Source organism: Bufo gargarizans, chromosome 6, assembly GCF_014858855.1.
Source record: "Bufo gargarizans isolate SCDJY-AF-19 chromosome 6, ASM1485885v1, whole genome shotgun sequence".
Classification (NCBI taxonomy): domain Eukaryota; kingdom Metazoa; phylum Chordata; class Amphibia; order Anura; family Bufonidae; genus Bufo; species Bufo gargarizans.
The window spans coordinates 62,111,271-62,126,611 of record NC_058085.1 but is presented as its reverse complement, the minus strand read 5'-3'; the positions used below and the strand labels follow the sequence as shown (position 1 = coordinate 62,126,611).

General features: G+C 44.2%; 1 protein-coding gene across 1 annotated transcript in view; it reads right to left on the bottom strand.

Moving 5' to 3' along the window:
- LOC122941967 (polycystin-1-like) overlaps positions 1-15,341 on the bottom strand; it is a 103,461-nt gene that overhangs the window by 80,641 nt on the left and 7,479 nt on the right. The window contains exons 3-5 of the mRNA XM_044299462.1: positions 3,911-3,982; positions 3,736-3,807; positions 1,537-1,676 (exon numbers count right to left, since the gene is read on the bottom strand). Coding sequence (XP_044155397.1) covers positions 1,537-1,676; positions 3,736-3,807; positions 3,911-3,982 — 284 coding nt within the window. The remainder of the gene's footprint in view (positions 1-1,536; positions 1,677-3,735; positions 3,808-3,910; positions 3,983-15,341) is intronic.

Below are 15,341 nucleotides of genomic sequence, written 5' to 3'. Positions count from 1 at the left end.
GGTGGGGGGGCTGGTGGGGGGGGGGCAAGTGGCAGGGGGGGGTCTGGGTTAGGGTTAGATGGATAGATGGAAGTTTGGATAAGTTTTTTTTGTTTTGTTTTTTCCTAACTTACTTTTCCCTTCTTTCCCTGCCTAACGGTGCCTCTCCCTCACTGACCCTAACCTACCTGGGTGGCGATGGGTGCAGGAGGGTGATGGATGCCGATTAGGGGGACACAGGAGCTGGTGCTGGACGATGCTGCCGGGTGCTCGTGCAGAACAGGAAGAGGAGGGGAGAGAGGAGCGCAGGAAGTTTGAATCTCGCGCCTCTCTCCCCTGCACCAATCAGCACCCTGGACAGCAGTGTTCAGCACCAGGGCCAGCACCGCCTCCTCAAATCCTCGGACTGCGATTGGTGGTGTATAATTACGCCACCGATCGCAGTCTTTTTCCGGTTCATCGGGTCACAGGACACCCGAATGGACCGGAAACGCAGAAAACCGCAGGTCTGAATTGACATGCGGTTTTCTGCGATCGCCGATACGGGGGGGTCAAATGACCCCCCCCTGCGTTGTTACGGGATGGCGGCTGAATGATTTCAGCCGAAATCCCGTTCCGATTAACCCCCGCGGCGCCGGAGTTACGGTTTTAAGTCAGGACGTACCGGTACGTCCTCGGTCCTTAAGGACTCGGGAAATAGGGCGTACCGGTACGTCCTCGGTCCTTAAGGGGTTAAGAATTATGGAGGCTACTGGGACTATCTCTGGCAGTCTATGGGACTGCCAGAGATAGCCAAGTACAAGTACTTGGCTACCTCCGGCAGATCCATAGTGTTAAATGGAATGGAAGTGCGCACGCATGACTGCCGCTCTATGTGCACGCCTGACGGGCGCTCCATTCAAAGGGGGCAACTTGAGCCCCTGTGACAGTCTTGCAAACTGGAGGTGACACAAACTTGTTCGGAGGCGAAACTACCTCCGCAGCAGCTGCTGCTACAGGTCCCACAGTGGCAGGGAGGCCTAGGCTGTAATGGATGTCTGTCATCCATGGAGGCCCGTGCCTTGTTTCCCAGCCTGTGCTCTCCCCAGGGTGATGCATTGACATAATCGCCCCTGCTGGATGGAGTGGAAAAGTGCGCAGGCCAAAGATCATTGACTGGCCTGTCCCTGACTTGTGCGCTCTCTGTTGAGCAGCGATGTTCCCCCCTGCTAGGGAGAACATGATGTGATCAGTACATTGGGGAAATTGGGCTACTTGAGTATTACAGTTTTTTTTTTTTTTCTTAAAAGGGGTATGCTGCTGTGCAATAAGGAGGCATAACTACTGTGCAGGGGGGGAATAAGGGGGCATACCTACAGCAAAAGAGGCACTAAGGGGGCATAACTACTCTGAAGGGGGCACTAAGGGGACATAACCACTGTGTGGGGGCACTAAGGGGGAATAACCACTGTGTGGGGGCACAAAGGCATTATATTCACTGTGTGGGGGCACTGGGTGGGAGGTTGTATGGCGAGCGTAGGAGGCATAACTAGGGGGGTTGCTTTACATGTTTCTTACCACAGGGAAGTAGAGGAATACTGGTATCATGAAGGCAATGTTCTGTCTCTGGGTCCATGACTAGTTTCACTCCTGCTGCCAAATGGGAAACGAAACGGTTCAAGGGACAACCACATGGCACACGATTGCCAGACAGATCCCTGCAATATAGTAATGAAACTGTGGTTGTGGACACGAAGACAAAGAGAAGCGGAAAACAACCATTCTTTGTTTTATGTAAAGAAGATCTGTTAGCTCTGACATATCTGCTTAAAATGGTTTCTAAATGATGGCCTATCCTCATGATGACCATCACTAGCTGCTCGGCAGCACTGGCTGATCACTTCTTCGGTGTGACTCTGTCGCCGTCGTTAATATCCCCAAAAAATGTATGGGGTCAGAATGTTATGGCTAGTATTTATTTTTTTTAATATGAAAAAAACCAGAGAAAAACTAATAAAATGTGGTGTTGCTGTAATCGTACTGACCCACAGAATGAAGGTTTACTGCACAGGGCACACCGTAAAAATAAAACCCGTAAAACAACGGCTGAATCACATTTTCTTCTTTCCAATTTCACCCAATTTAGAATTTTTTTCCAGCTACATTATATGAAATATTAAATGGTACCATTAAAAAGTTCAAATTGTCCTGCAAAAAACAGGCCCTCATACTTCTATGTGTACGGAAAAATAAAAAAAGTTATAGCTCCGGGAAGGCAGGGAGTAAAAATGAAAAGCAGAAAATTGCTGCATCAGGAAGGGGTTCTAAAAAAAAAAACCTGAGGTGATGGTGTCAGCAATTATGGTATTGTTACACTTTTACATTGTTTATTGTGTGTTAAAAATGACAATAACTTTATTCTGTGGCTAAGCACAATCATGGAGATATTAAATACCGTATATAGGATGTTATGTTTTGCTATTTTTTAAAATTTGCAGTGCAATCTGCAGGCTGAGCAGGTTGATAAATAGTTAATAGATAAAGGGAAAAGATTCAGTAAAACTTGAAATATATACATGTATAGCCTCATGCACACGACCGTTGTTTTGGTCTGCATCCGGGCCGCAGTTTTGGCGGCTTAGATGCCGACCCATTCACTTCAACGGGGCCGCAAAAGATGCTGACAGCACTCAGTGTGCTATTTGCATCCGTTGCTCCGTTCCGTGGTCGGCAAAAAAAATATAACCTATTCTTGTCCATTTTGCGGACAAGAATAGGTAGTTATATCAATGGCTGTCCGTGCTATTCCGCAAATGGCAGAACTCACACGGACGCCATCCGTGTTTTGCGGATCCGCAATTTGCGGACCACAAAACACACAACGGTCGTGTGTATGAGGCCTATACCTTTTTTTCTGATCTTAAGACCACCCCTGTGTACCGCTATCTGTGAATGACAGCTATCTCTGTATACACACTAAAGCCTCATGCACGCGGCTGTTGCCCGGCTGTGGCCGTATTGTGGCCTGAAAACAGCGGGTCCGCAATATGCGGGCAACGGCCGTGTGCTCCCCGCATCATGGATGCTGTCCGGAGCTGCGGTTCGGAACGGAGGCACAAAACCCAACGGAAGCATTACGGAATTGAATGGGTTTCGATCCCTCCCGGCCTCCACGCGGACGTTGCCCGTGCATTGGGGACCGCACAACAGCTGTGTGCATGAGGCCTAAGGATGCATTCACCTGACCGTATGTATTTTGCTGTCCACAAATCGCAGATCCACAAAAATATGGATGACAATGTCCATGTTGCATCCGTTTTAGTTTTTTTTTCGGACCCATTGTAACATGCCTGTGACGATCCGTTACAATGACTATTCTTGTCCGCAAAATGGACAAGAATAGGACATGTTTTTTCTATTTTACAGGGCTGTGGAATGGACATACGGATGCGGACAGCACACCGTGTGCTGTCTGCATTTTTAGCGGCCCCCCGTTGAAATGAATAAGTCCGCCTCCAAGCCGCAAAAAATGCGGATTGGATGCGGAGCAAAAATACGGTCGTGTGAAAGGGGCCCTTTACAGAGAAAGCTATCAGTCACTGATAAATACAGGCATCTAGGTATTATTACCAGTAATAGCCAGGCAGGAGCAACTCTAGGCAGGTAGAAAGTGGAAATCGGATTCTGTAGTCTTATTGTAGGGTCACTTTGGGGTTTTGGGATGCTTGCCCATGATTTCTGAATAGTACAAGCATGCTTCAATATAAAAATACTCACAACGTCTGCAGCTCAGGCAGGGATACATCCCATAATTCATCAATTATCCAAATCTGGTTGTGACTTAGATACCTGCAGAGAAGAAAGGTGAATAGAAGATCTGCATGTGTGAAACATACCGCTGGTTCATCAACCATAGCGTGATTTCTGCTTTTCCCATCAATTCTGTACTTACAGGTTCCTTATGTTCTGGAGTCCAATAAAGTCTTTTGAGTGAAGCAAAGTCAACTGGTTTCTTGAGAGATCCCTACATGAAGATGAAATGTTTGAGGTTAAATATACTTTACATAGTAAAAGACCAAGATAGATCCTAATCGATCAAGATCGACTGATTTAGCACTCTAGCATCCTGAGACCTTTCTCATCCAAGGGAGTGGACTCACAATTTTGCCCAAGAACATTGCCATGTATAAGGCTAGGTCTACACGACGACATTTGTCGTGCGACAAAAAGTCGCGCGACAAATAGGGCGCAACAGTTGTCGCGCGACATTTTGTTGCACTAATGTCGCGCGACAATTTTTATAATGGCAGTCTATGGTGTCGCACTGCAACATGCGACATGTTGCGACTGCGACGCGACAGTCGCAGAAAAATCCATCTTGAATGGATTTTCTGCGACTGTCGCGTCGCAGTCGCAACATGTCGCATGTTGCAGTGCGACACCATAGACTGCCATTATAAAAATTGTCGCGCGACATTGGTGCAACAAAATGTCGCGGGACAAATGTCGTCGTGTAGACCTAGCCTAAGGAATTGGATCAAAAGTTCCTCCAAGAGCAACTTCTCCCAACCATCCAGGAGTAATCTGGTAAGGAACAAGGCTTTTTCCAGCATGATGGAGCACCATGTCACAAGTCAAGAGTGCTAAGTGGCTAGGTGAACAAAACATTGAAACTTTGGATCCACGGCCAGGAAACTCCCCAGATTTTGATCCCAATGAGAACCTGAGGTCAATCCTTAAGGCTGGGTTCACACCTGAGCGTTTTACAGCGCGTTCCTACTCGCTGTAAAACGCTCAACAAGGAGAAACCAATGATTCCCTATGGGAATGGTTCACACTTGGGCGTTTTACAGCGCGTACGATCGCGCTGTAAAACGCCCGACGCTCCAAAAAGTACATGAGCGACTTTTGGGGCGTTTGTGGCCATAGGACACTGTAGTGAATCACACAAACGCGCGTCAAACGCGCGTTTACTATTACAAAAACGCGCATAAAAATGCGCGTCAAAAACGCGCGTAAAACGCGCGTTTGCGCAACGCTCAAGTGTGAACCCAGCCTTAAAAGCGGGTGGACAAAGAAAAACACAGAAATTGTGATAAACTCCAAGCACTGACTGGGAAGAATGAGTTACCATTGGTCCAGAAGCTGATATCCAGCATGCCAGGGCAAATTGCAGAAGTCTTGAAATAGAAGGGTCAACATTTGAAATAATGGAGAAAATTCATTATTTGCCCTAGAGCGGTTTTTGGCGTAGAAAGGTTGCAAATCCACCAGAACTGTGACTTTTCAATGGCATTTTACTCCAGTTTTACGGAACGGGGCAAGGGCGGAGTGTGGGTGGGGTTCTGCTGCCCAGAAATCAGCAATCTCTATGGGGATGAGCGATCACAGCTGCTTGACCTATACAGAAGATATGATTGCTGCATGTACATGCAGCTCTCACCTCTACTGACGAGCTGGGAATTATCAGGAAAGGACAGTTCGTTCCTGATAATTGCCCGTTAAGTTGGCCTGTCTAAAAAGACCTTACAATGCCGCATTTTTAAACATGCACATTATTATAATTATGTTTCTAAAAGTTAACAGGCACTGAATCACTGGGAACTGTACCAGGTATAAATGAAATCAATGCAGACAATAAAAATGTATATATTGGTAGATATTTACATAAAATAGGAATGAGTATTTAAAAGCGAGTACTCATCACAAATTAATACTGTATGTCAGCTATCCGTTGTGTGTTCCCCTGTGTTGTTCAGTCAGATGCAAACTAACTGCCAGCGGCACATAGGGCTGTGCTGGGTGTAGGCTGGCACTCCGTTATAGATGTGACTAGACACATCCTGAACCTATATACACAATATCATTAAATCCCAAGAAAAAACCCTATAAGGGCTCGTTCACACAAACGTTTTTTGCTTTCTGTATACAGGCCTTTTTTTGCGTTCCGTATACTGTCTGTATATGGAACCATTCATTTCAATTGTTCCGCAAAAAAAATGTAATCCGTATGCATTCTGTTTCCGTATTTCGTTTTTCCGTTGAAAGATAGAACATGTCCTATTATTGCCCGCAAATCACGTTCCGTGGCTTTATTCAAGTCAATGGGTCCGCAACCGTATGTCTTCTGTATCCATTCCGTTTTTGCGGAACCATCTATTGATAATGTTTTTTCTATGTAATTACTGTATACTGTATATGCCATACGGAAAAATGGAACGGAAAACCAGAACAGAAAAAAAAAACTGCAGAAACAAAAAACGGAACAACGGATCCATGAAAAACGGCCCACAAAACACTGAAAAAGACATACGGCCGTGTGAACGAGCCCTAAGGGTCCATTCACACGTCCGTAGAATGGGTCCGCATTCATTCTCTATGGGGCAGGAAAAAAATAGAACATGTCCTATTCTTGTCCTCAATTGCGGACAAGAATTGGTAGTTATATGGGGGTGCCAGCCGGGTGTATTGCGGATCCGCAATACACTACGGACGTGTGAATGGACCCTTAGGGCTCGTTCACATGAACTTTTTTTGCGTTCCGTATATGGTCCGTATATGGAACCATTTATTTTAATGGTTCCCCCCAAAAAACTGAATGTACTCCGTATGCATTCCGTTTCCGTATTTCCGTTTTTCCGTTCCATTGATAGAAGATGTCCTATTTATTGCCCGCAAATCACATTCCATGGCTCCATTCAAGTCAATGGGTCTGCAAAAAAAAAAACGGAACACATACGGAATGTTCTTTGTATGTCTTCTGTAGCCATTCCGATTTTGCGGAACCATCTATTGAAAATGTTATGCCCAGCCCAATTTTTTTAATGTAATTACTGTATACCATGTCGTAGCTCTATAGTTTGTATGTATAATGGTGTGCAGCCATTTTATTTTTTATAATCATGCTTGCTTCATGGATATGCACCTGTAATTCTGAAGGTTCTAGTCTAAATTCTCTTGTAGTATATAATGAGGGTAGCGCCTCTTTTAGACTGAACACGCCCATCTACCTGGGACTTCTGAGCAGAATACATATGTAGCTGGTTCCTACACTGCCCTGAATATTGTAGGCTTAAGTAAGTCCAAAGAGAGGCGGTATATTTAGTGTTAGGGACCCATCTGCGGAAGCCACCTTGACGCCTGGTAGATTGGCCCGACACACGTTTGATCAAATATGTGCGCTAAGAGCTTCCATTAACTAATTTATAGTCGCTATTGTACCACTTTTATTTAGAATGACCCCCATTTCTTAGCTCTATTGTTTGTATGTATAATGGTGTGCAGCCATCTTGGTTTTTATAATTATGTTTGCTTCATGGATATGCACCTGTGAGTCTGAAGGTTCTAGTCTAAATTCTCTTGTAGTGTATACTGTATATGCCATACGGAAAAACGGAACGGAACCACTACTAAAACAAAAACAAAAAAAAAAAACGGATCCGTTAAAAACAGCCCGCAAAACACTGATAAAACCATACGGTCGCGTGAACGAGCCCTCAAATCATAAAAAATAGGGTCAGTATGATCCTAATGTGCCTATTTCATCCAATAATCCTGCGGAACGTCCTTTTTGTATCCCAAAAAAGAATCAGTGCTCTTTAATTGCAAATAGCTGTAAATAATGTCAATTCTTCATGATTCAGTTTCATTCTCTCATCAATGTCCATGATTATGCGCAATAAATGGTTACCTAATCCAGATTTTGTATATAATTTGATTTATTAATCAATGTTCATGATAGATAATTACTTTCTTTTCGAGGTGCAAATTATGTTATTGCTAATTCAATTTCATAGTAGCAAAGAGTTCCACTATTTACATAAGCATCTAAAGCAGAGCGAGAACAACCTTCTATTATTATCTACACCTGAAAAGAAAAACTATATATACAGCGTGAATTATGACCGCTAATTGATAATATCTGGATCAAGCATTCTTCTCATGTTTATAAATATGTACATTGATTTATGAATTAAATTCAATTAGCAATAACATCAGTTGCACCTTAAAAAGAAAGTAATTATCATGAATTACATAGAAAAAATTGGGCTGGGCATAACATTTTTAATAGATGGTTCCGAAAAAACGGAACGGATACATTGGACATACGGATGCATTTTCGTATGTCTTCCGTTTTTTTTGCAGAACCATTGACTTGAATGGAGCCACGGAACGTGATTTGCGGGCAATAATAGGACTAATGTTCTATCTTGCAACAGAACGGAAAAACGTAAATACGGAAACGGAATGCGTACGGAGTACATTTAGTTTTTTTTTTGCAGAACCATTGAAATGAATGGTTCTATATACGGCCCATATACGGAACGCAAAAAACGTTCGTGTAAACGAGCCCTTAGGCCTCTTTCACACGGACGTTTATGCCCCGTGGTCGTGCAATGCACGAGCACAGTCCATGGGGCAGCCGCAGTAGATCGCCGACCCATTCACTTGAATGGGTCCGCGATCCGGCCGTTCCGCAAAAAGATAGGACATGTTCTATCTTTTTGCGGAACAGAAGTACGGGACGAAACCCCACGGAAGCACTCTGTAGTGCTTCCGTTCCGTGCTTCCGTTCCGCACCATTCCGCATCTCAGGATTTGCGGACCCATTGAAGTGAATGGGTCCGCATCCATGATGAGGAATGCCCACAGAACGGCACCCGTGTATTGCGGATCCGCAAATGTGGTCCGCAATACGGCAACAGGGCGCACACGCCCGTGTGAAAGAGGCCTTATAATGTTTTTTCTTGGGATTTAATGATATTGTGCATATAGGTTCAGGATGTGTCTAGTCACATCTATAACTGAGTGCCAGCCTACACCCAGCACAGCCCTATGTGCCGCTGGCAGTTAGTTTGCATCTGACTGAACAACACAGGGGAACACACAACGGATAGCTGACATACAGTATTAATTTGTGATGTGTACTTGCTTTTAAATACTCATTCCTATTTTATGTAAATATCTGCCAATATACAGTACAGACCAAAAGTTTGGACACACCTTCTCATTCAAAGAGTTTTCTTTATTTTCATGACTATGAAAATTTTAGATTCACACTGAAGGCATCAAAACTATGAATTAACACATGTGGAATTATATACATAACAAAAAAGTGTGAAACAACTGAAAATATGTCATATTCTAGGTTCTTCAAAGTAGCCACCTTTTGCTTTGATTACTGCTTTGCACACTCTTGGCATTCTCTTGATGAGCTTCAAGAGGTAGTCACCTGAAATGGTTTTCCCTTCACAGGTGTGCCCTGTCAGGTTTAATAAGTGGGATTTCTTGCCTTATAAATGGGGTTGGGACCATCAGTTGCGTTGTGGAGTAGTCAGGTGGATACACAGCTGATAGTCCTACTGAATAGACTGTTAGAATTTGTATTATAGCAAGAAAAAAGCAGCTAAGTAAAGAAAAATGAGTGGCCATCATTACTTTAAGAAATGAAGGTCAGTCAGCCCGAAAAATTGGGAAAACTTTGAAAGTGTCCCCAAGTGCAGTCACAAAAACCATCAAGCGCTACAAAAAAACTGGCTCACATGCGGACCGCCCCAGGAAAGGAAGACCAAGAGTCACCTCTGCTGCGGAGTATAAGTTCATCTGAGTCTCCAGCCTCAGAAATCGCAGGTTAACAGCAGCTCAGATTAGAGACCAGGTCAATGCCACACAGAGTTCTAGGAGCAGACACATCTCTAGAACAACTGTTAAGAGGAGACTGTGTGAATCAGGCCTTCATGGTAGAATATCTGCTAGGAAACCACTGCTAAGGACAGGCAACAGGCAGAAGAGACTTGTTTGGGCTAAAGAACACAAGGAATGGACATTAGACCAGTGGAAATCTGTGCTTTGGTCTGATGAGTCCAAATTTAAGATCTTTGGTTCCAACCACCGTGTCTTTGTGCGACGCAGAAAAGGTGAACGGATGGACTCTACATGCCTGGTTCCCACCGTGAAGCATGGAGGAGGAGGTGTGATGGTGTGGGGGTGCTTTGCTGGTGACACTGTTGTGGATTTATTCAAAATTGAAGGCATACTGAACCAGCATGGCTACCACAGCATCTTGCAGCGGCATGCTATTCCATCCGGTTTGCGTTTAGTTGGACCATAATTTATTTTTCAACAGGACAATGACCCCAAACACACCTCCAGGCTGTGTAAGAGCTATTTGACCATGAAGGAGAGTGATGGGGTGCTGCGCCAGATGACCTGGCCTCCACAGTCACCGGACCTGAACCCGATCGAGATGGTTTGGGGTGAGCTGGACTGCAGAGTGAAGGCAAAAGGGCCAACAAGTGCCTAAGCATCTCTGGGAACTCCTTCAAGACTGTTGGAAGACCATTTCAGGTGACTACCTCTTGAAGCTCATCAAGCGAATGCCAAGAGTGTGCAAAGCAGTAATCAAGGCAAAAGGTGGCTACTTTGAAGAACCTAGAATATGACATATTTTCAGTTGTTTCACACTTTTTTGTTATGTATATAATTCCACATGTGTTAATTCATAGTTTTGATGCCTTCAGTGTGAATCTACAATTTTCATAGTAATGAAAATAAAGAAAACTCTTTGAATGAGAAGGTGTGTCCAAACTTTTGGTCTGTACTGTATATATATTTTTTTATAGATTTTTATTGTCTGCATTGATCTCATTTATACCTGGTAATGGTAAAAGAAATAAACGGTTTCCAGTACAGTTCCTGTAATAAATAAACGGTTTTAGAAACGTAATTTTTTACATATAGACTGTGGGGCAGTCTGATAAGGCTCCATTCACACATCCGCAACGTGTTTTGCGGATCCGCCAAACACGGACAGCGGCGATGTGCGTTCCGCATTTTGCGGACCGCACATTGCTGGCACTAATAGAATATGCCTGTTTATGTCTGCAATTGCGGACAAGAATAGGACACGTTCTATGTTTTTGCGGAAAGAAAGTGCGGATCCGCATTCCATTGAAATGAATGGGTCTGCAATTCCGTTCCGCAAAATGCGGAACGAAATTGCGGACGTGTGAATGGAGCCTAACAGTGCACCTAAATCCAGAAATTGAAACGGGCGAGCCGCTGTATTTCTCTTTTATACCGTTTCCATTATTAGAATTATCGCTCACGTACTTTCTGAGACAAATCCCTCCATCTAATCAGGATGTTAATTGATTGCTCCACCGCCAGCGTAATAACATTCCAGTCATTTCTGTGGGGCGCTGTTTTCACACACACTGAGCAAAAACAATTCTCCTCGGCCATGTCCAGATCCTGATTGTGAAGGCACAATGGAAGGGGAGAAGCTGTTACTGGAAGAGATGTGTGCTGAGACGTACTGTGAAAGAGTCCACACATGACGTGCCACAATCCGTCCTCCGCAACGTCCGCATGCTGATTATATGGTCATTATGCAGCTATGCGCCATCATTATTACAAGCTGGATGTTATGCAGCTATTTAATATGGATCCACAGCCCACTTCTTACCAGAGGCCTAGAAGATATCAGGCTGTGCAGACGGAGAACACGTCTCTATATATATTGTGGATTCGATTTTTTAAGCAAAATTGAATATTAGACCAAATGACCCTAGGGCACATTCACACAGTCAGTTTTCTGCGTGCCAAACTAGGAGTGAATTAAAAAAAGAAGAGAAGCCATTTCTGATCTCCATACCAGTGATGGTCAGTTTGCAGTGTTCGCCAGCGAACACATGCGGGCTGCCATCTTTAGTAAGGTAGACTCACCCGTCCGGCGATGCACAGGTAAGCCTGTGCATGTGCCGGGAGCCGGTCTTAAATCAAAGGCGAGTAGGCAGTTCCGAGAAGAGCCCGATGAAGGCCCCCAGCGACTGTTCTCGGAACTGCCTGCTTCCGGTGACTGCATTTGATTTCAGAACGGCTCGCGGCACAGGCACAGGTAAGGGCTTACCTGTGCATCGCCGGACAGGTGAGTCTACCTTACTAAAGATGGCAGCCCGCATGTGTTCGCTAGCGAACACTGCAAACTGACTATCACTGCTCCATACCTTCTCTCCTTTTATGATCCACTCTGGATTTTGGCTTCCAACACTGGTGCTGATCGAAGTATTCAAAAATTAGATTCGGCTGCTTCACCGAATTTTACCCCAAAAATTTACTTTGTGATGAACTACTTAGTCACGAAGCGCATTTCTTTGTAAGTAGTGGGTGCAATGACAGGGAGCGCACAGTGTAAAATAGAAAAAAAATCATACTTACCCTCATCCATTTGATCGCGAAGAGCCGGCCACCACTACCTTGTTTGAAGATTTAGCACGAAATCTTGCGTTGCCCTTTGATGTCTTTACCGCATCATTCGGTGTGGTGACGTCATACATCACCATACACATGATTTTGTGTGAGATCTTCAATCAAGATGGCGGCGGCCGTCTCTTAATGCACAAATGGATCAGGTAAGTATGATTTTTTTTATTTATTTTTACAGCCATTCAAAAAAATAGAACATGTCCTATTCTTGTCCGTTTTAGGCATTGTTACAATGGATCTGCAAAAAAAAACGGATGGCATACGGTCGTGTGCATGTAGCCTAAGTCATTAATATCTGATCAATGTTGATCCGACCCTCAGGACCCCCACTGATCAGCCGTTGAAGGGGCCTCTTCATAGTATACCAAGCACAGTGCCATATTCTGGATCATCTTTTCTTAGAGCCCTGCATTGTGTTGTGCCCCTGTTATTCCTCCTGGGATTCTATGACTAAATTGATTACCATTAGTCTTGTCAAATGGGCATGTTGACACTGATTGGACAATGTCAGCCTATGTAACCCCCCTCCCCACCCTTTTAACATCCTGTTGTCAATGTATTCATACAGTTCTAAGAGGAATAACAGAGGAACGGCCCAACAGTAAGCTCTAAGGAAAGGTGCACCAGAATTGTTATACTACTGTATGAAGAATACATGTCAGGAGACAGTTTATCATTGGTCTTCTGCTTTAGATCCGCATCATATCTGTGCTCTGTGCCGGATTATTGGACTTTCTGGATTATCAAATGGAAGTTTTAAAAAAAAATAAAGTGACTAATTATAATTTAGTTTTATCACAGAGACCCCTGTATTGGTAGAAACGGGAATGAGCTCTCATGCAGCTGGTTTTGTGCGGCTGCAGATTTGTGCCTTTCATTATCCCACTCAGAAGGGTCCTGGGTGGAATCGAATTTTATGACGGGCACTGGGGTCAGAGGGGCGGTCACCACGGCTATGAACACTTTGTCTACAGTCCCTTACCATTGCCATGGAGATAGACTGAGCACAATCAGCCAGGACATTCCTGATCTCTCTCAGGGGCTGCCCGGATACCCGGAGCTGTGGACACCCTGCGGGTGATTCACGGACACCAAGAAAATAATGTCAGGGCGAATCTCATAGGGCATGGTGGGGGAGATTTATCAAACTGATGTAAAGTAGAACTGTCTTAGTTGCCCATAGCAACCAATCAGATTCCACCTTTCATTTTCCAGAGGAGCTCTGAAAAATGAAAGGTGGAATCTGATTGGTTGCTGTGGGTAACTAAACCAATTTTTTTTTTTTACACCAGCTTTGCTAAATCTACTCCGTTGTCTACAGAGATATGTCTTCTAACAAGGGGCAGGTTTACTAATAGTGTCTAAGAAATGGTGCAAAGGAAAATTGGCTTAGTGACCCATAGCAACCAATCAGAATCCGCCTTTCATTTTTAAGAACTCCTTTGGAAAATGAAAGGATCAATCTGATCGGTTGCTATGGGCAACTAAGCCAGTTTTACCTCACACCAGTTTTGATAAATCTTCCGCATAACTGCAAACTTAAAGAGGACCTCTCCCCTCTCCTGACATGTCAGTTTTAGTAACTACTGGCATCCCCCATGTAATAACAATTCTGGAGTGTCTATTCTTATGGCTCTATGTTGTGCCATTCCTATATTATTCCTGCTAGAAGTTTACCGCTTAGGGCTCTTTCACACTTGCGTTGTTCTGTTCCGGCATAGAGTTCCGTCGTCGGTGCTCTATGCCGGAAGAATCCTGATCAGGATTATCCCCATGCATTCTGAATGGAGTGAAATCCGTTCAGGATGCATCAGGATGTCTTCAGTTCCGGACCGGAACGTCCTGGCTGCCATAGTAACACTGAACGCATTTTGAAGACTGATCCGTCTTCAAATGCTTTCAGTTCACTTGCGTTTTTCCGGATCCGGCGTGTAATTCCGGCAAATGGAGTACACGACGGATCCGGACAACGCAAGTGTGAAAGAGCCCTAAATTGCAAAAGGTACTTTTGGGTGTTACCAGTAGCAGGTGTGTCTGACTCTGTCCAATCCGTGCTGCTGATGTCAGACTGTGCAAGGACACCCCCCCCCCCCCCCCCCCAACTGGTAACACCCATCTGTACCTTTATGGCAAGCTTCTGCTAATTCATGCATAAACATCTAGCAGGAATATTAGAGGAACAGTACAACATAGAGTGATAAGAATAGATGCTCCAGAGTTTTTATTACATGGGGAAATCAAGCAGCTACTAAACCAGACATGTCAGGGGAGGGAACAGCTCCTTTTTAAGGGGTAATAGACAAAATGTGATGGAGTAGGTATTTGCAGCTGCACCAAATTATGATATATTTGTGCTATTTTTAGGGTGGTCGCCATGCACAGCAGTTTACATTTGTCAAGGGACGGGCAGATGTTTTTTTGGGGGGCGGAGCTACAATTTTAGCCAGATTTATCATTGCAACTTTTTGCAAAAAGACACAAAGATACTACAGTCCTCTGTGGCGGCGTACAAACTGACGGAGCTTTTGTAATAAAGATGATTAGACTAAAAAAATCAGGCGACCAATTTTAACTTTGTGGAGAAAAAAAACGGCTTCAATTTAAGCAGACACTTGAAAAAAAGGCCAAAAAGTGGCATCTTGATGCCCCTAAGACTAGACAGTCTAGAAATGGATTATCACAGTCACTTATGCTGGATGATATATCTAGCAGCACATCATTAGCTTTACGCCCCAAAAATGGCCTTAAAAAGTCACAAATTTAGTCAGAGGCCTCATTTGCGCAAAAATTTGCAACTTTTTGCCATTTTTCAGCATGTAGTTGAATGGAACAGCAGTGCGCATGTGTGACCGCCACTCTGTTCAAACTGGGGAACACAGAGCCACCGTCCTTATGATCGGTGGAGTACCCAGCACAGGAACTTATCCTCTGTCCCCAGTAGTCTGAACCCGGCAATCTGACACATATGAGTATTTGTCGTGGGACAACCCCTTTAAGGAAAATGAGCCAGTTAGTGCTCCTGCCCCTAATGAGCTTCTTCCCCCCCATCCGTATTTTTTGCAGATCTGTTTTTAGCGGACCACTAAATACATACGGTCATGTGCATGAGTCCTTAG